The sequence below is a fragment of the Canis aureus genome, chromosome 27 (genome assembly GCF_053574225.1).
Source record: "Canis aureus isolate CA01 chromosome 27, VMU_Caureus_v.1.0, whole genome shotgun sequence".
Lineage (NCBI taxonomy): Eukaryota > Metazoa > Chordata > Mammalia > Carnivora > Canidae > Canis > Canis aureus.
Genome location: NC_135637.1, coordinates 20,585,302 through 20,603,421, shown reverse-complemented (window position 1 = coordinate 20,603,421; position 18,120 = coordinate 20,585,302). Strand labels below are relative to the sequence as shown.

Below are 18,120 nucleotides of genomic sequence, written 5' to 3'. Positions count from 1 at the left end.
ATGACTCAATTCCTATGAAACAGGACAGGTAGGCAAACGTATAGGATGGACTTTAAACTAGCCGTTATCTAAGGACTGGGGAAGTTGAGTGGACATGAGGAGTGACTGCTCATGGTTGTGGTGTTTCTTTGGGTTGTGTTGAAGAGTGTACAACTCGGTGAATATATTAAATATAATAAAGCTGATCTATCCTGCAATTACCAGTAGTATTTAAAGCCTATTAATTCTTGCCTGACCCCATGCTATGAATACATTAGGAATAATACCATATATTGTAATATTCCACAGGTATAACAACAAAACCTATAGGGTGGATGCTATTAATTGGGAGGATAATCCGAGAACCAAATTTAAGAAATCAGGTGGTGCTGAGATCACCTTTGTAGACTACTACAGGGAGGTATGCAATCTTTTATTTCAGTATATCTAAATATTTTTTTCTTATTTAATCAAATATGTCTCCTATGTATAACTGATAGTCACATATGTTAGATCATAAGTCATAATCTATATATTACAGGGTTTCTCTTGGAGGGTATTATAACTTACATGAATTTGTCCATGTATTTGGGTACTTGTGTATATGTTACATAACTAGAATGGCTCCAATACGACCTCTTTCATGAGTCTTGGACATGGCTATGATAGTTTTAAACATGTTGATGGATTGTTGGGTTGAAAAAAAAATATGGCAAGATTTCAGATATGAGGACTTCACCTACGTAGAAGTTTCAGCTCTCTAGGACTTGGTTCAAAAAGAAAACATGAACAATTACTATCAGAAATGATGTCACTTATGTGCTAAATCTCATAACTCATGAATTCCTCAATCTTTGTTCACAAAGAAACAAGTAAACTTCATGAACAAAGATGCACTAGGTGGTGAGGTTGGTTTTCTAGCTTTGGCAGATAAAAGAGAATTCAAGGAATTAGAGATATTTATAGCAAATGGAAAGAACTTAGAAAAGTATAAACTGGGTTTTTTTTCCCCCTTAATTATATTAGGAATCCAAAACCTAGCTACTTGGAAGCACTGAGGGTACACAGCCATTCAAGGATATGGTGCTATTATGGCATCATCCCCACTTGTGCTCCATGCTTAGTACTTACTTGTTTAACCTGAAAGCATGTGATGAGTGCTCATTATACAACTTGGGTATACATTGGTAAGACTACTGAGTTCTCTGTTCTTAAGGAACTTGCATCCTTGTAGCAGGAAGAGAGATGGCAGACAAGAAGAAAGCATGTATTGGGGAAAATCTATGCAAATAATCAAGAGGTGTTATGGAGAATGTCTGGTGGCTTAGACTGCTGGTCATAGAAAGTTCTGAGTAGCTGGTATGTGACTGTCAGAAAGGAGCAAGCTGTGTGCAGATTGGTGAGAAGAGACACCACTTTCAGGATGGGCATGATGTATCCAGATCCCAAACAAGGCTAGAGTGTCCTGTCAAGAAATAAACCCAGTTGCGGGTGGGACGTGTACAGGGTTGCAGGATATGACGTCAGAGGAGGACGTGGGAGCCACATTGTATAAAGTTCTGTCCACCTACACGCATTGGATTTTACCGTTAAGTGACACTATACAGATAGATGAAATGGGGTACTTTATATTATAGATGTGCGTCTAATGTACAGGGAATGCACTGTATGTGGGTAAAAAGGGAGGCAGGGACACCAGTGGGGAGGTGCTTAAGTCTATTTAGATCAGTGATCAACGGTGACCTGGATTAGAAAGGGAATGGACGGGGCAGACGGGAGGACTTTTGATGGCTCAAATGTAGTGAGTAATGGTAAGAGGAGCCTCTGGCTTTATCTGAGGAAGTGAGTGGAGGCTGGCATCACTTATTGCAATGGGAGATTGTGTGTGAGGAGCTGGCTTGGGGATTGTTGGGATGACATAGCCTCTGATGGAGTTGCAGACAGGGATATCAGGCTGATATTTGCTTGCTCATTCTCCAGATTTTACTTCAAAGGTCATTGGTTGAGACGACCTTTGAAATGACTTGGGTAGTCTTGGGATGTCCTGGTGGGAACTCAGTATAATAACAGATGGCAATCTAGTTGTGTTGTCATGAGATCTATAAAAATCCTGAAATCCATAGATGAGCCCTTAAAAGCACAATCCTGGCTTGCAGAAAAGCGTTCATAGTAATGCAAAGTGGGACAAGGAAATTCCTGTGGAGATGCAGAAGTTGGTGTTGTAAGAGATCCGTCTGGGATATCACTGGATTTGAAGTCTTCTTGTCTCTGGAACTCCTTTGACATTCTCCAGATACTTAACCAATCCCACCAGAATTCATGTGGCTAACTGGTGACTGATGAGGATCTCACTGATCAGCATGGAAGGATCTATGACAGACCATCACTTTATGTGGGAGAGGAAAGGCACTTTATTGTACAGGAATTGCAGCCTAGGGATAGGAGCTTCTGGATAGATGTCTTGGCAAATGCCTTTTCCTGCCGGAAAAGTTTCGATGATGCAGGAGGGCATGTTTGGAATAGCTGTAGTATTGCAGCTGCAAGGAGTGACCAGGTTTGTCGTCCCCCATTAATGTGGGAATCCTCTTCAAAGTTCTTAATTACATCCTTAATTTTTTAAGGCAGTACTATAGTGAGAAATACATAATTCAAGGCTTGGTCCCACATTTACCTATAGCAAGTTAAAGAAGGCTGGTGCAGTGACCCCAACACAATGTTTATGAGAGTCTTGTTCTCCTGGGCCATGTGTGCTTACAGGGAAAAAAGAGGTCATCCCTGGGACATCTAAATTAAGAGACTATTAAGAGTATCTTTAACGTGTTCTTAAACTTGGGGAAATAGTCTTCCTAGCACACCCCTGGGCCTCTGTTGGTGATCCAGACTTTTATGTACCTATTTAGGTGACTTGACTAGCCTTTGCTGACAGTCACACCAGTGTTCTTTCTCACCTCTTTTGAGCAGCAGTATAATACAGAGGTTACCGACCTAACTCAGCCACTGTTGATCAGCAAAGGCAAATGGAAAAAGAGCCAACAGGACACACCCCATAAGCCTATAATGCTGGTTCCTGAGCTATGCTACCTGACAGGTACTTCAGATTTATGCAGTCCTCATAGAAGACCACCCCTTTCAAGCCCCAGATGTTACGATGTAGAAGTACAGGCTTCTCACAGTACTCCATAATGACCCAGAGCTGTGTTCTCTCCGTTGGCTCTTCCTCTTCCAGATAAAACCATCAAGGCTTCTTCACATACATGTTTATTCTTGCTTGTTTAGCTATATCTTCTTTACTTTTTAAAGGTCTATCAGATAAAATGCGAAAAGACTACAGGGTGATGAGAGACTTGGCTCTTCATATGAGGTTGGATCCAGAAAAAAGGCAGCACGAATTACGGAAACTGATGAATACTATACAAACGTAAGTCCTATTCTTCTGTGTGTTTGTGTGTGTGTCCTGAAGTTGAGACCCGTGCAGAACTCTTGATGTCTCAGATTCTCCAACTAAAAAACAACAGGTTGGAAGAAAACGACCTCTTGTGGGAACAACTCTATTTGTTCCATCGATGCAAAGTTAGAGGAGGTCTGGAGGGGAAGAACAAAATAGAAAGACCCTAAGCACAAATGTGAGAGTAAGGACATGATTTCAAAGTACTAGAGACCCACTCTCTGCAACATGTCAATACAGAAGACAAACAACAAGGCATCTTAGATTAAAGGAGAATTTTGCAAATGGATCATCACTTTTGCTTGTTTCCTTTGGTTCTATTCTGTGGAAATATTTTAACTTTCAGAAATAGGGAGGTACAACGGGAACTTCAACTCTGGGATTTGAAATTTGATACCAACTTCATGTCCTTCTCGGGAAGGATCTTGAAAGAAGTAAGAATTTTTCAAGGAAGAAGAGCGGTAAGACAGCTTCAAAATGGTCATGTTCTAGTTACTCATGTAGTCATTTGGGGCCAAATGAATAATCATGCAGAGGACCTAAAGTCAGGTCAGTAACTCACTGCTCTCTCTTCTTGGGCTGTTTGTCCTTTCTCTAGGGGAGAGCAAGCAGGTGTTCAATTAGAATGCATGTAACATCCTTGGCATATAGTAAACTCTATAGTTTATCTTGGTTAGTTTTTGGACATTTATCATGGCATAACAATATGCTAAGTGTATCCTTAAGAGTCAAATAGCTAGAATCCAAACAATCCAGAGTAACCCATGATAGAATCCCAGTATTACTTACCACTATCTTAAGGAAAGAATATGTAATTCAGTTATGACCAAAGTTTAAAATTATAATGTTTCGGTAGGAAGTAGCAAGGATTTGCAATAGAAAGGCTCTTTGTTGGTATTTCTTTAAAAACTGAAGTCTTATACTGTGTCTTCCAGTTTGACTCCCATCCACAGTTTGCAGATTGGTCGAGAGAGACCAGAAGTGGACCCTTACTCAATGTGAAGTCGCTAGATCATTGGCTAATACTCTATCCTACGAGAAATTATGGAGCGGCCTCGTCCTTAGTACAGAGTCTACGGAAAGTCACACCCACCATGGGCATAGCTATGAGAGAGGCAAAAATGTAAGTAGAGCTGAAATTAAGATCTATAACAACCGATCTTCAAATCGGAGGTAAAGTGGAGTCAGACGATATTAAATTATAGGAATTGGTCACTGTATTAAAACCATGGAGGTTTGTAAACAAAGTCTAATCTATTCCAATTAACTGTAAAATAGGCTTTGGGGATATATAGTTTTGGCTATTGGGATACATGCTGAGGAAGCCAAAAATTGAACTTGTTTTTGTTTTAAGAACAAACTATCAGGGCACCTGGGTGGCTCAGTTAAGCATCTGACTCTTGGTTTTGGTTCAGATCGTGCTGGGTGCTCAGTGGAGAGTATGCTTAAGGTTCACTCTGCCCCTCCCCTTATGTGTGCATGTGCACAAGCTCTCCCTCAAATAAGTAAATCTTTCACGACCATTAGTTAAAAGTAGTTTTTTTTTAACATTGTACCTTGTTTTATGTGGTGCTCCATTGGCTGCATAAAACGTTTGTTACATATTTGCCTTTTGAATACAGATGATATATACTTATTTTCTAGGCTTGAAGTAAGTGATACAGTCCAGTCCTATACAACTGTCTTAGAAAATCATGTTTCCTCCAAAACACAGATGGTAAGTGTCTATTTGATAGCACTTCCTTTAAAAACAACAACAAAAAAAGATTTTATTTATTCATGCGGTGACGGGAAGACAGGAGAGACAGGAGAGACAGAAGCAGGCTCCATGCAGGGAGCCTAATGTGGGACTCCAGGATCACACCCTGGGCCAAAGGCTGGCACTAAACCGCTGAGCCACCCCGGCATCCCATTGACAGCAGCTTGCTGTCTTACTTTGTAGTGTTATAAATCTCACCTGTTTAATTTTGAGTGGTAGACGCTCAAAATCTATCTCAAGTGCCCTTTCTTTGGCAGGGACTTGTCTTCAATTTCTGTCCTTTCCTGTCTCTGAGGCTGTCAGCCTGTTCATGGTCTCTGACCTTTCAACCATGTTCACTGGAGAGTGGGCAGACACTTTGGGAGAAAGTGGCCTCAATTGCTGAGATCACCTCTCTGGGTCCCTACTTCTTTCCTGTCTTAACCTAATAACTCTTTATGACCTTGTTAGACTGGCTGAGCCCCAAACAGGCACAGTCCCTGTGTTTTCATCAGTTTGAACAGCTCTTCTTAGGAGGAGACTGGCCTATGCTATTCCAGAAGCTGAAATTGTAGGATACGTTAGCTGATCACTCTCTGAATACTACTCAGAAATCATCACAGAAAAAATTAGAATCTAGATTTTGCACTTGTACTTAAAAGCTTGACTTATTGAGCTATTGAAATATACATATATGTGTATATGTATATACATAAATTTATATACATAAATATATATGTATATTTATATATGTGTATATATATAAATAAATGGAGGTGTGTGTGTGTGTGTGTAATCTGTACGCAAAAGATTAGGTGCTTTAAGAAAAGCATATCTGAACCTTAATGCACTAAGCGCAGTGAACCAAAACAAAGTAGAATGAAATAAACAAAAAGCAGAAACTAAACAGAATGACAGATCAAAAGCAAGAAGTGTTAAAACTTGGTGTTGTCAAGATTGAAGAAAACAGTCTGAGGGAGGCTTGGCAACATTAAGAACAAGGAGAGTTCATGATTAACAGATTTGCTAGAGGTTAAAGAAATATTAGGAGATGGGGCACCTGGATGGCTCGCTCAGTCAATTAAGTGTCTGCCTTCAGTTCAGGTCATGATCCTCAGGTCCTGGGATCGAGTTCCACTTCAGGCTCCCTGCTCAGTGGGGAACCTGCCTCTTTCTCTCCTCCTGTGATAGCTCTCATTCTCACTCTCTATCAGATAAGTAAATTAAAAATCTTAAAAGAAAAAGTAGAATACTATGGGCCTAGGGTAACAGTAAGCCTGAAATGCAATCTTCAGAAAAAGAAACAGTGTGGTGAATTATAGGAAAAATAATTGCAGATGAAATGTAAAAAAAAAAAAAAAAAAAGTACAAAATGCATTTGATAGAATTCCACATTCATTCATGTGAAAAGAAAATTGTAAAGAGAAAGGAATTTCCCTAGTCTGATTGAGGATTATCCCCAAAAAATCTTCCTAGAAGCATCATCATGTTAGAAATAATACATTGAGGATCTTCCATTATAGTTAGAAAGCAACCAAACAGTAATTGCTCTTTCTTATGATCCCATGTCCTGTTGGAGGTCTGAGCACGTGTTAGAAGTCTTGCCCTGCTGCCTGTACATCAGACAGTTTCCATAACTCCTGAGCTTATTTGCTTATCCCCACTAGTAAAATGGGGATACTAGTCTTGATCTCAGTAGGTTATTGAAGAATTAACTGAGTCAAGTACAATGCTTGGCAAGTGCTCTCACAGCACCCATCATGTAAGTGGTGATGTTCCTGATGATGGTACGTTTCAGTCTGTGCTTGTTAACCCTCTGTGTCAACTTCGTGATGAACTCCTAGAAACAGAATAGCCAGGACGTAAAGACTTTGCAAGTGCAAGTGATTCATGCATATTGCCCGTGCCTGGCTCCTAGGCTCTTTCTTCTTCCATATGCTCACCTTCGCCATTATTGAATGGAATGGGATTCCAGACCCTTTACCCTCCTGGGCCAGCTGTGGATTGAATGAACAGACTCTGTTCCTCCACCTAGGTAGTTTGCTTGACGTGACATCCACTTCTCCCATTACTGTGGTTTCATGTCCTAGGTAGTCTTGTTGCTGCTTTCTTTCAAGGTCCTTTGCGTGCTGTCCAGTGAAAAGAAAGACCTGTATGATGGCATAAAACAATACCTGTGTGTCAATTGTCCGACCCCAAGCCAGTGTGTCGTGGCACGGACCTTAGACAAACCCCAGACGCTGATGACCATTGCGACAAAGATTGCCCAGCAGATGAACTGCAAGATGGGAGGAGCCCTCTGGAAGGTGGAGACAGGAGTACGTTGGATTTCATTGCCTTCTCTTTATTTCACTTGTGTTCAGTGGAATTTAAGACTCAACCATCTTAAACGCAATTGCTTAATTGTGCTTCTATTGTGTTCTAACTCAATGTCTTACCTTTTTTTAAAAATTTCAGTTACAGAATGCGATGTTCATTGGTATCGACTGTTTCCATGATATTGTAAATCGGCGGAAGTCAATTGCAGGCTTCGTGTCCAGCATCAATCAAGAATTGACGCAGTGAGTGGGCGTAGGCAGACATTGTGTAGATGGTAACTAGCTGTAGGCCAAAGAGGAGAGGTGGGCCTAACTAATGTTTGTTGACAAGGGCCATGGGCAGGGTATTCTCTCCCTCTTCTGGCAAAGTTATGCTCCAAATACATTTGATGTGGAAGGATCTATATCATTTTTCTGTTGCTGCTTAACAGATGATGACAAACATGGCAGCTTAAGAGGACACTCCTGTGTCTGCGTGTAGGTGTGTCAGGCAGCCATCAGGTTGGCCATGTTGGCCAAGCCACATTCTCCTCTGGAGGCTTGAGGTCCTATTGCAAGTGCACATACTTGTGGCAGAACCTTTTTTGTTTTGTTTTTGTTTTTGGTAGATGAAGGACAGAGGTCCTCATTTCCTTGCTGGCTGCCAGCTATAGGCCTGTCTCAGCTCCTGGGACTTCATCCATATTCCTTCTCGAATGCCCTGCTCCCCCAGAGCACACACTCCTTGTTCTGCTTCAAATCTCTCTCCCCCTTCTGCTATCTTGCTTTTTCAGGGGGTTATGAAATTAGATAAGGTCCATCTGGAAAATCTCCCCTAAAGCCAACTGTGACATAGGGCATAATCACAGGGGCGATACAATAGTCACAGATTCCAAGCGTTAGATTTCTGCTCACTGGCGGCTCTGATGATCAGTGAGTCTCCCCATTAACACATGGGGAAGACAGACCTAGGAATACAATCAGAATCCTATAGGTACAGGATCTGCTCTTCACAGATCTATATGTAATGGATCTGCCGAAGAAGATATGCTTCCATATCTCATGTTTCTCCCTTGCTCCAGGGATACTTTTGTTTTCTGTGCTTAGAGTAGAACCTACCTTCAAAAGAGTTTGCACATTCTTCAGTTTAGTTTCTTGAGCATTAGCACGTGTATAACCATCACCAGTCATTTTTATGCTTCCTGAGAATTGTGGCCCCCTAGGTATAATTACAGAGTATTCTTTAAGGGGATCCATTTTTATTTTCATGAATGGCTTCAACTTTTCCAGCCATATTCTAGTTTAATATAATATTGGTTTGCTTTTTTGGTGGGAGGGCATGTGGAAAATAATGTTTCAATCATGGGAAGAAATTAAGCTCTCATTCAGTTCATTTTTAAATTTTTAATTCTTTTAAATTGTAGTTCAATTGCCAACATATAACACCCAGTGCTCATCCCGCCAAGCGTCCCCTCAGTGCCCATCACCCAGTCACCCCAACCCCCACCCACCTCCCTTTCCACTACCCCCTGTTTCCCAGAGTTAGGTGTCTCTCATGTTTTGTCACCCTCACTGAGATTTTCACTCATTTTCTCTCCTTTTCCTTTATTCCCTTTCATTAACTTTTATATTCCCCAAATGATTTCATTCAGTTCATAAATAATTTTGAACCTTTGCTTTTTTTTATGGTGAAAAAATTTATATTTAGATTTATAGTCGGCTGGACTCAGTTTAGATGATCCCAATTTTGTTGGCAACATCCAAAGCTCATAATCAGGAGCCTGTTGAACATATATATGCTTTCTTCTCTCCATCAGGGCTGATCAAGGTGTTGACCTTCGCCACATCAATGTCATAGAGCTTCTTCACAGCCTGTTTTATCTGGTGCTTATTGGCCTTGACATCCACAATGAGCACAAGTGTATTGTTGTCTTCTATTTTCTTCATGGCTGACTCAGTAGTTAAGGGGAACTTGATGGCATAGTGATCAAGCTTGTTTCTCCTGGGGGCTCTCTTTCGAGGATATTGGGGCTGCCTTCGGAGACACGGGGTCTTGGGTCATCGGAATGTAGGTGACGTGTGGATCTTTTTTTTTTTTTTTGTGACTGCATGCCTTTCAGCACTGCTTTCTTAGCTTTCAAAGCCTTTGCTTTGGCTTCAGCTTTAGGAGGGGCAGGGGCTTCCTTCTTCGCCTTCGGTGCCATCTTCATGAAAGGGCGAACCCTTGCTTTTTGGCACAACATTTCCACTGCTCTGTTCTCAGCATTTGAACATACCATGATTTCATCTTGTAGACTGTAAATTCTGGAAAAGAAGCAGACAAATGTATTATATCAGGTCATTGTAATACAATTAAGAAAGCAATTAAAAAAACAGGGGATAGAAACTTGAGACTGATATTGCTTGATCTGTTGGGAAGTGGTCAAGTAAAAATTACTGCTCCAAAGCAGATGGTTCCCATAAAGCATGATTATGGATGAACCATTTTTTAAGACCTCAGTCTGAAAGCGGCAATCTCCAGGAACACTGGCGATTTATTTTGGGTGTCCACCATGAGACAGCAGTAGTCCTGCACATTGAAAGTGTGTGTAATTTGTACCAATGTTAGTGAATGCTTCCATATTCCTATTTGTGTGCATTCACAATTTTAATAAATGCCTAGGGTACTAGAAGAGACCAATGCTTCGATCTCTGCAGAGGCATCAAAGAATGGATTCCTGATTGGATCTTCAGCTACCCATAGTGACTCCCCACCCCCCACCAGAGGTCCTAGATTAACTCAGGATGAAAAATAATGGAATTTTAAGACCCATATTCTCAAACTGACAGCTTATTTTTCTCCAAACAGGTGGTTCTCTCAGTGCATTTTCCAGGAGTCGGGTCAAGAGCTTGTGAACGGGCTTAAAACCTGCTTGGAAGGTTAGTGTCCCATCAAGATTGGTGTGCCTGACTCCATCTGGGTAGTTGTCTGCCAGTGGACACACTGTGCCCCCAGAGACGTCTGGCAATGCCTAGAGATGCGCTCCATTATAACAGCTGGGATGGAGGTGCTACTGGCCTCCAACTAGCGGGTAGAGACCAGGCATGCTACAGAAGACAGCAACACCCATTCTGCCCCCACAAAGAATTATCTGGCTCAGAATTTCTGTAGTGGTGCTGTTGAGAAATACTGAGCTCACGTGAAGACCAAAAAGCAGTGAATGTGTCCTGGAGACTACAGGATTGAAAGAACATGAACCTAGAAGTTGTTACAAATAGCAGTGGCCAGTTGGTTCTGAGTTACGGCTTATTCACCCGTGTTTCTGGTTTCCTTCCAGCTGCCCTGAAGCTCTGGTGTAAACATAATCAGTTTCTACCACAAGCTATCATTGTGTATCGGGATGGAGTTGGGGATGGTCAGCTTCAAGCACTGATGGATCATGAAGTCCCACAGATTGAGTCCTCCTTAAGATCTGTGTACCCTAAAGACTCTGGGTATATAAATTGTAAAGTGCAGATTGTGTAAACTCTACATTTCAGTCTCTGAAAGGAATAGCACAGTTATGATCTGTGAATTAAGAGAGAACATGGCACAGAGGGCATCAGTTGCTGGATGGGGAATTTATTCTTTGACTTTCTGGTCCACACCCAAGTCAGAGGACAGAGCAGAACTAGAACGTCCCTGATTGTGTCCTCCCCAGGGAACCCCTAAGAACCTGTTCCTTTTTTCTAATCTCCCTGCAAGCCTTGATGTAGGAGGGCTTGTTAAGCTCAGGTACTTATTAAAATCCATAAACACAGCCTGGTGATGGTTTGTGTTTAGGCAACTTCTTTATTCTGGAGTTTTGTAGGTCCTAGGGCTGGGGAATGCCTCTCTTCTGCTTGTCACTGGGGCCTGGTTCCCACCACAGATAGGAGCAGCCCCAACCTTGTGAGGAAGTTCCTCCCCCTAAGATGTGAGTGTCTGTGAATAGAAACCTCTCTTACTGCTTAAGTCAGGCTCATGGAGCTAGGACAGTAAAGTTGGTGTGTGGGGGGACTATACCTCCCGCAGATTCTTCTTAAGGAATCCTGTGTGTGTGTGGTGCTTCAATACTCTGAAAGCCTCTGTACAACAGTACATCTGGTGACACCTGTCATTACTTTTAAGGGTCAAACTAACTTTCATTGTGGTGAAGAAACGAATAAACACCAGATTTTTTGTGGAGTCTCAAGGAAGACTTCAAAACCCACTTCCAGGAACAGTTATTGATGTGGAGGTGACCAAGAGGCAATGGTAAGCCCCCCCCCACTTTATTTATTTAGAGATTCTCTTTTTTTAAATTTTTTTTAAAGATTTTATTTTTTTCAATGTTTTTGTTTTCGATAGAGATTCTCTTTTATTCAAATAGAAACTTTTTTTTAAAGGTTTGCGTGGTTTGGTGGAGAATAGATTGACCTAAAGACGGTTTAAAAATTACACGAACAGATACACATGGGAATCTAGAGGTTTCTATCTTCCTTTTTTTTTCTCTTAGAATTTAAGCCTATATTGTAAACATACTGAGATTCTTCAGTTGTTAGGAGCAATGGTAGAACTTCCGGTCAAGCAGAGATTTGTCGATTGTGCAAATGAATTAATGTAGAACCGTGGATGGGAAATGAAACAGGACCTTCATACCAGCAGACAGGGAGCAAGGAAGGAAAGACAAGCATCGATCAATCTAGTAGAAGACAGGAAAGGGATAAAGGAAAAAGCAGGTGGGAAAGTAGGATTAACATAAAGCATAGCGTAATACACATAAGAAATCTGGTATCTAGGGATCCCTGGGTGGCACAGTGGTTTAGCGCCTGCCTTTGGTCCAGGGCGCAATCCTGGAGACCCGGGATCGAATTCCACATCGGGCTCCCTGCATGGAGCCTGCTTCTCCCTCTGCCTGTGTCTCTGCCTCTCTCTCTCTGTGTGTGTGACTATCATAAATAAATTAAAAAAAAAAAAAAAAGAAAAGAAAAGAAATCCGGTATCTACAAGAACCTGGTGGATCTTGCCAATTCTATTAGGGGGTGTGAATGGGTTCCGTTGATCCTCGGGGAGGGGCATAAAGCATCCATCCCTAGAACTCTGAGTTGAGTTTCCCTGTGGCCAGATCCAATGTGTCAGTTTCAAGTTTCTGCATCAAGGCGTCAGCGCAGATGCTTCTATAGAAATCTCATGAGCATTTTTACATGAGTCAGTGGTTGCATTGCCCTTTATGGACTTGCTTTCCCAAATCCTCCCCCTACAGTTAAGCAGGCTTCTAAGTATAAAGGAAACTCTGTACAATGGATTTCTGTCCATTTGTGTCACATCAGATAGTAGGTTTGCGATGTTCTTTTTCTTCTGAAAATAAGCTATAGTCTATATTCATGTGTTCTGTGATTCCAGGTATGATTTCTTTATCGTGAGTCAGTCTGTGAAAGACGGTACTGTCACTCCCACTCATTATAATGTCATCCACGACACGGTTTGCTTCACACCAGATAGGATACAGTATCTCACTTACAGACTATGCCACATGTATTATAATTTGCCGGTAAGTATTTTTATATGGATTTCCCTTTAGATCTCAAAGATTGTTCAACATTAAATCTATACTTTTTGAGCCCTCTGAATTGATATCTCTGAAACATTAAATTTAGATAGAAAGTTTTAAAAAATCTTTGTTCTTCTTTCTGCTGAAGGGTGTCATTCGAGTTCCTGCTCCTTGTCACTATGCCCACAAACTGGCTTACCTTGTGGGCCAGAGTATTCACCAAGAACCACACCATTCCCTGGCAAGCCGTCTCTTTTACCTGTGACTAAGAGAAGAAAGCCTGATGACATGTTGAAAACCAGCATTTGTAAATTTTTTCTTTTTAAGCTGTACTTCTGAAATGCCTTCCTAGATGCATAGTTATATATATGTATATATAAAATTTTGAGAGAGAGAGAGAGAATGAACAAACTGGGAGGGGCAGAGAGTGAGGGGGGATCAGATAGAATCCCAAGCAGGCTCCACTCTTAGCCTGGAGCCCAATATGCGGCTTCACCTTATAACCCCATGATCATGACCTGAGCGGAAATCAAGAGTTGGACGCTCAACTGACTGAGCCACCCAGGTACCCCAAGATGCATAGTTTTAAATTCTAATCATTCTTGATAGCACATGGAGATTCAGAGTGGTGTGTGCTTTTGTCACTACTACCACTGACTTAACATAACCCTTCTAGTTTCCAAGCAGGAAAATGGACCACGAGGGCTGTGTCTTTCAACTCAACCTTTGAAATGTGTTACCATGACTATGATTGACCACACTTGAACATGTGGCACTTTGAGCAAGCTACTCCACTCATCGTTGAGATTGGGCATTAGTCTCATGAACAAGTAGACTGGAAAAATGACATCTTTTTTTGAAAAATGACATCTTTATGAAACCTTCATGTTTAAAGGGACAGCGATGCTCTAAAAGGCAAAATGAAATGATTTATTTGCTACCTAAAACTTTGTAGGAAAGGAATAACCTATGTATGTAGTATTGATTATTCTTCAGGGTAGGGTGGAAATTTGAACGTTATCTTCGGTGGAGCTGTAATAAGGAGAGCCTTGCAGTTTAAGAATTGGCAGTTCTTGGAACACTGAAATTTCACTTTTTCTACAAAGAAGGGAAATGTAGAGTTCTATTAGCACTTCTGTTTCATTCATTCTCTTGTGTGTGTTCCAAATGTGACATTACTGTTAGCAGTGCCATAATCAGAAGAGTCTTGAATAATTTGTTAAAATGCAGCTGTTATGTTTTCTGAAAACTGATACTTTTTTTCCCCCTCTCTTTTTAAAACTATCTTTAAATAGATTCAGGAAACAAGATGTAAACCTTTGTTTTCTTACACTCCCAGATAAAATAGTATTTTGGTGACTGGCAGGGAGTAGATCAGCTTCAGGGATCCCAAAAAGGGTATGTTTATAAACAGTATAATTGCTTTGATAAGTCAGTCAATTTAGGTTTGCAATTTGAACTAGCCTTATGAGAAATAAAAACAAGTCATTTAAAAACATAATGTAATCCAGGTAACTTCTTAACTACCAGAACTGGCCTCATAATGATAAATGGAATACTGATGGATCCGTAATTAAAGATAAGGCAACATGTTCTTTTCTGATGGTAGAATTTAACTTGTGATAATATATTCCTAGAGATCTATAAAGAAATAGGAAGGAACAAATTCGGGACACCGGAGTGGCTCAGTGGTGGAGTGTCTGCCGTTGGCTCAGGGTGTAATCCCCGGGGTCCTGGGAACGAGTCCCACATCGGGCTCCCTGCATGGAGCCTGCTTCTCCCTCTGCCTCTCTGTCTCTCATAAATAAATAAATAAGGAATGAACAAATTAAAAATGGTTACTAAAACTTTCTGAATGTTTCCCATATGTACAATATAAATCATTAACACTATACAAAAACTTCTAGATTTACAAATTTATAATGATGATGTGATTCAATGAAGGTCTTCATGTTAAAATCATTGAATCAGGTCTTGTTATTTTAAAAACCTATTCTGGTCTTCAGTCTCCTTAATCTACAGACTAGGAAAAAAAAACACTGTTGGTTTTCTAAGATACATGGAAATATTTTTGTGACTAAAGCACTATCTGAATTCATTCCCCCCTTCTAGCACTTTATAAATTAGGAGAAGGTGGCTGATAGTCAACATTTCTAGGAGAGAGACTGATCGTCCCAAAGGCTTATAAACTATATTTCTATAATGTACCATAGTGCCTAGTTTCACATTGCTTGAGTAGGTTGAGAAACTAATTTTTTTCAAGATTTTAATTTATTCATGAGAGAGAGAGACGCACACAAGCAGAGGGAGAAGCAGGCTCCATGCAGGGAGCCTGACACTGGACCTGATCTCGGGTCTTCAGGATCACACCCTGGGCCGAAAGTGGCACTAAACCACTGAGCCACCTGGGCTGCCCTGTTGAGGAACTAATTAAAGATCTTTCAGGAATGGATTTGGCCAAACTAGCAATGGATTATATAAGAAAAATGAACTTCCTGACTCTGGCAGTTGTGAAAAAAATATATATGTTTCAAACCTCCTACTGAGCACAGTTCAGAGACCAGGACAAAATTCCAGAAAAGGATGTTGAACAGCTTTGAAGATAGGGCGAGGCACAGAAGAACATAGCACCAATATCTAGTGTAAGGAAATCTAGAGCGATGACCCTGTTTGTTACGATCTTTACCAACTGCTGTTGGAAATAATGTTGGCTTTCATCACTGTCATGTTAACTGCAGATTCTAAGAGTCCATCATTGGGTTGACGGTCTTAATTTTTATTTTACTGAGAGTCTTTATCATGAATGGATGTTGAATTTTGCCAAATGCTTTTTCTCTATCTGTTGAAATGATGGTGATAATTCAAGTCTATCACTATGGCAATGCCTGTATCAGTTTTCTTTGCTGCTGTAACTGATTACCATAAACCTAGCACCTGCGGACCTCACAAATGTAATATCTTCGTTTTGTAGGTTAGAGGTCTGGCGTGGGCTAAAATAAACAGGTCAGCAGTGTGTGTGTTTCTGGAGGTGCTGGGAGAGAATGCATCTCCTTGCATTTTCCACCTTCTAGAGGCTGGCTGTATTCCTTGCCCCGTGACCCCTTCCACCTTCAAAGCCGGCAATGGCTGATTAATTCCCCTGTCCTTTCTAACACTGGCCCTTCTTCCCCACTTTTTCTTTTTTTCTTTAAAGATTTTATTTATTTATTCGAGAGAGAGAGAGAGAGAGAGAAAGGCAGAGACACAGGCAGAGGGAGAAGCAGGCTCCACACAGGGAGCCCGATGTGGGACTCGATCCCGGGTCTCCAGGATCACGCCCTGAGCTGAAGGCAGACACTTAACGAGTGAGCCACCCAGGTGTCCCCTTCCCCACTCCTTTTAATGACCCTTGTGATGATGGTGGGACCACTTGGATAAGCCAGGATCATGTCCTTATTTTGTTAGGTGATGTCCATCCGCAATTTTTCTTTTTAAGAAAGGCAGGTTGCCACGCGAAGTGCTTCATTTGGATGTGTCTGGAGTCTTGGAAGAACACAGGAAGGACTACCCTGTGTTCTTGTGCAGAGGGACCTTGTGATCGTGTTTGGAGGTTCTAGCGGAGGAGCACAGCTACTCCTATACCCTCTTTTTTTTTTTTTTTTTCCTACTCCTGTAGCCTTGCTGAAAGAACAGTCCTCCATGGGGGAAGGTCGTCCTCTCCCACCAAGCGCACAGCTTCCGTAGGGAGGCATATGGAGCAGTGCGGCTGGAAGGGGGCACCTGCCTAGCCAGCCAGATCAGTGGAATCATCAACCTTGGTGATCAATGGGTGACAGAGGTCCCAGCCAGATTGCCCTCACAGCCCAATCTGTAACTTTATTATTTTTTTTAGAAAGATTTTGACACAAAGAGCACAAGTAGGCAGAGGAAGAATCAGGCTTCCCGCTAAGCAGGTAGCCCAATGTGGGGCTCAGTCCCAGGACCCTGGGATTATGACCTGAGCCGAAGTCAGCCTAACCAGTTGGTTAGCCACCTGGTTGGCCACCCCAGTGCCCCCCACCCCCAAATCTACAACTTTAATTATCCTTCCTCATGTAAGGCAACACCTGGGCAGATTCTAAGGATTAGAACAGGAGCATCTTTTTGGGAAGGTGGGGAGGGGCAGAGGCATTATTCTGCCTCTGAGACCTTGCCCAGGAGTGTCAGGGTGCAAGGACATATTTGAATGTAGGAACCCTTCCCTCCATAGGGATCTAGGGAGAGAAGAGCGACTTGGGGGAGCCCCCTGCTGGAGGCTCAGAGGACAAAACCCTTAAGTGCCTGCACTGGGTCCAGAGCTCCTTCCCCTCCTTGTCCCCCTCACTCTGCACTGGTGACAGCTGAGCTGCCCCAGGTGGAAGATTTGTGGGAGACCCCTCAGCTCTGCTCCACTCCCTCCCTCCCTCAGGTGTCTGTTCCAGCCGTTCCTTCCCCTGCTGGGGTCTGTGGCCCAGGCAAGGGCTGACTCAGCCACCACCGGTGTCCAAGAGCCCAGGACAGATGGCCACCATCGCTGGCACTGGAAACAGCCACGGCATGGGCAATCAGGGAGCACCTTGGCTGCAGCCACCCCCTGGGGCTGTGTTCCCAAATTGCTGATCCACAGAATTGCAACGGACTCCTAGGGATCTCAGAATGATTCTTGGGTTCCAGGTCATACAGCCTGGGCTCTTTGGGTTCTAGTCTGGCGATGAGGTTGGTTGTTACCTCTCGTGTCCGGACAGCTGCTTGGTGTCTGCGTTTTGCTTGAGGCCCACGGGAGAAAAAGACAAAAAACCTGTGGGCTGCTCATACTTACTGCCCACAGCCTATCTCATCCCCATCACTCAGTGGGCAAGTGGTGGCTGCTGAGTTCAGGGGAAGTGTCTTGGGGGGCGGGGCGTGTCATGCTTGGCCTTCTGGTCCCCTGGCACGGGGTGTGTTGCTGCACCCCCTTTCCTAAGGTCCTGAGTATGATCTGCTGACTCAGCGGTCCTCACCGCCTGGGGCTCTTGCTCAGAGGATGGCTCCTTCCAGCCCTGGAAGCACTGGTGTGGATTATTATGTTAGTTCCTGAAACCAGCTTCTCTCATGGAAAAACTTCAGGACCCCCTCTCCCTTTGCTCATCCCCA

General features: G+C 42.4%; 1 protein-coding gene across 1 annotated transcript in view; it reads left to right on the top strand.

Annotated features, from left to right (window-relative positions):
* Window positions 1–16,122, top strand: part of LOC144299632 (piwi-like protein 1) — a 29,101-nt gene extending 12,979 nt beyond the window's left edge. The window contains exons 9-21 of the mRNA XM_077875020.1: window positions 289–400; window positions 2,941–3,067; window positions 3,280–3,397; window positions 3,771–3,885; window positions 4,360–4,547; window positions 5,069–5,141; window positions 7,280–7,480; window positions 7,620–7,723; window positions 10,308–10,378; window positions 10,777–10,933; window positions 11,589–11,714; window positions 12,843–12,990; window positions 13,139–16,122. Coding sequence (XP_077731146.1) covers window positions 289–400; window positions 2,941–3,067; window positions 3,280–3,397; window positions 3,771–3,885; window positions 4,360–4,547; window positions 5,069–5,141; window positions 7,280–7,480; window positions 7,620–7,723; window positions 10,308–10,378; window positions 10,777–10,933; window positions 11,589–11,714; window positions 12,843–12,990; window positions 13,139–13,255 — 1,657 coding nt within the window. The 3' untranslated portion in view covers window positions 13,256–16,122. The remainder of the gene's footprint in view (window positions 1–288; window positions 401–2,940; window positions 3,068–3,279; window positions 3,398–3,770; window positions 3,886–4,359; window positions 4,548–5,068; window positions 5,142–7,279; window positions 7,481–7,619; window positions 7,724–10,307; window positions 10,379–10,776; window positions 10,934–11,588; window positions 11,715–12,842; window positions 12,991–13,138) is intronic.
* Window positions 16,123–18,120: the final 1,998 nt, after the last annotated feature.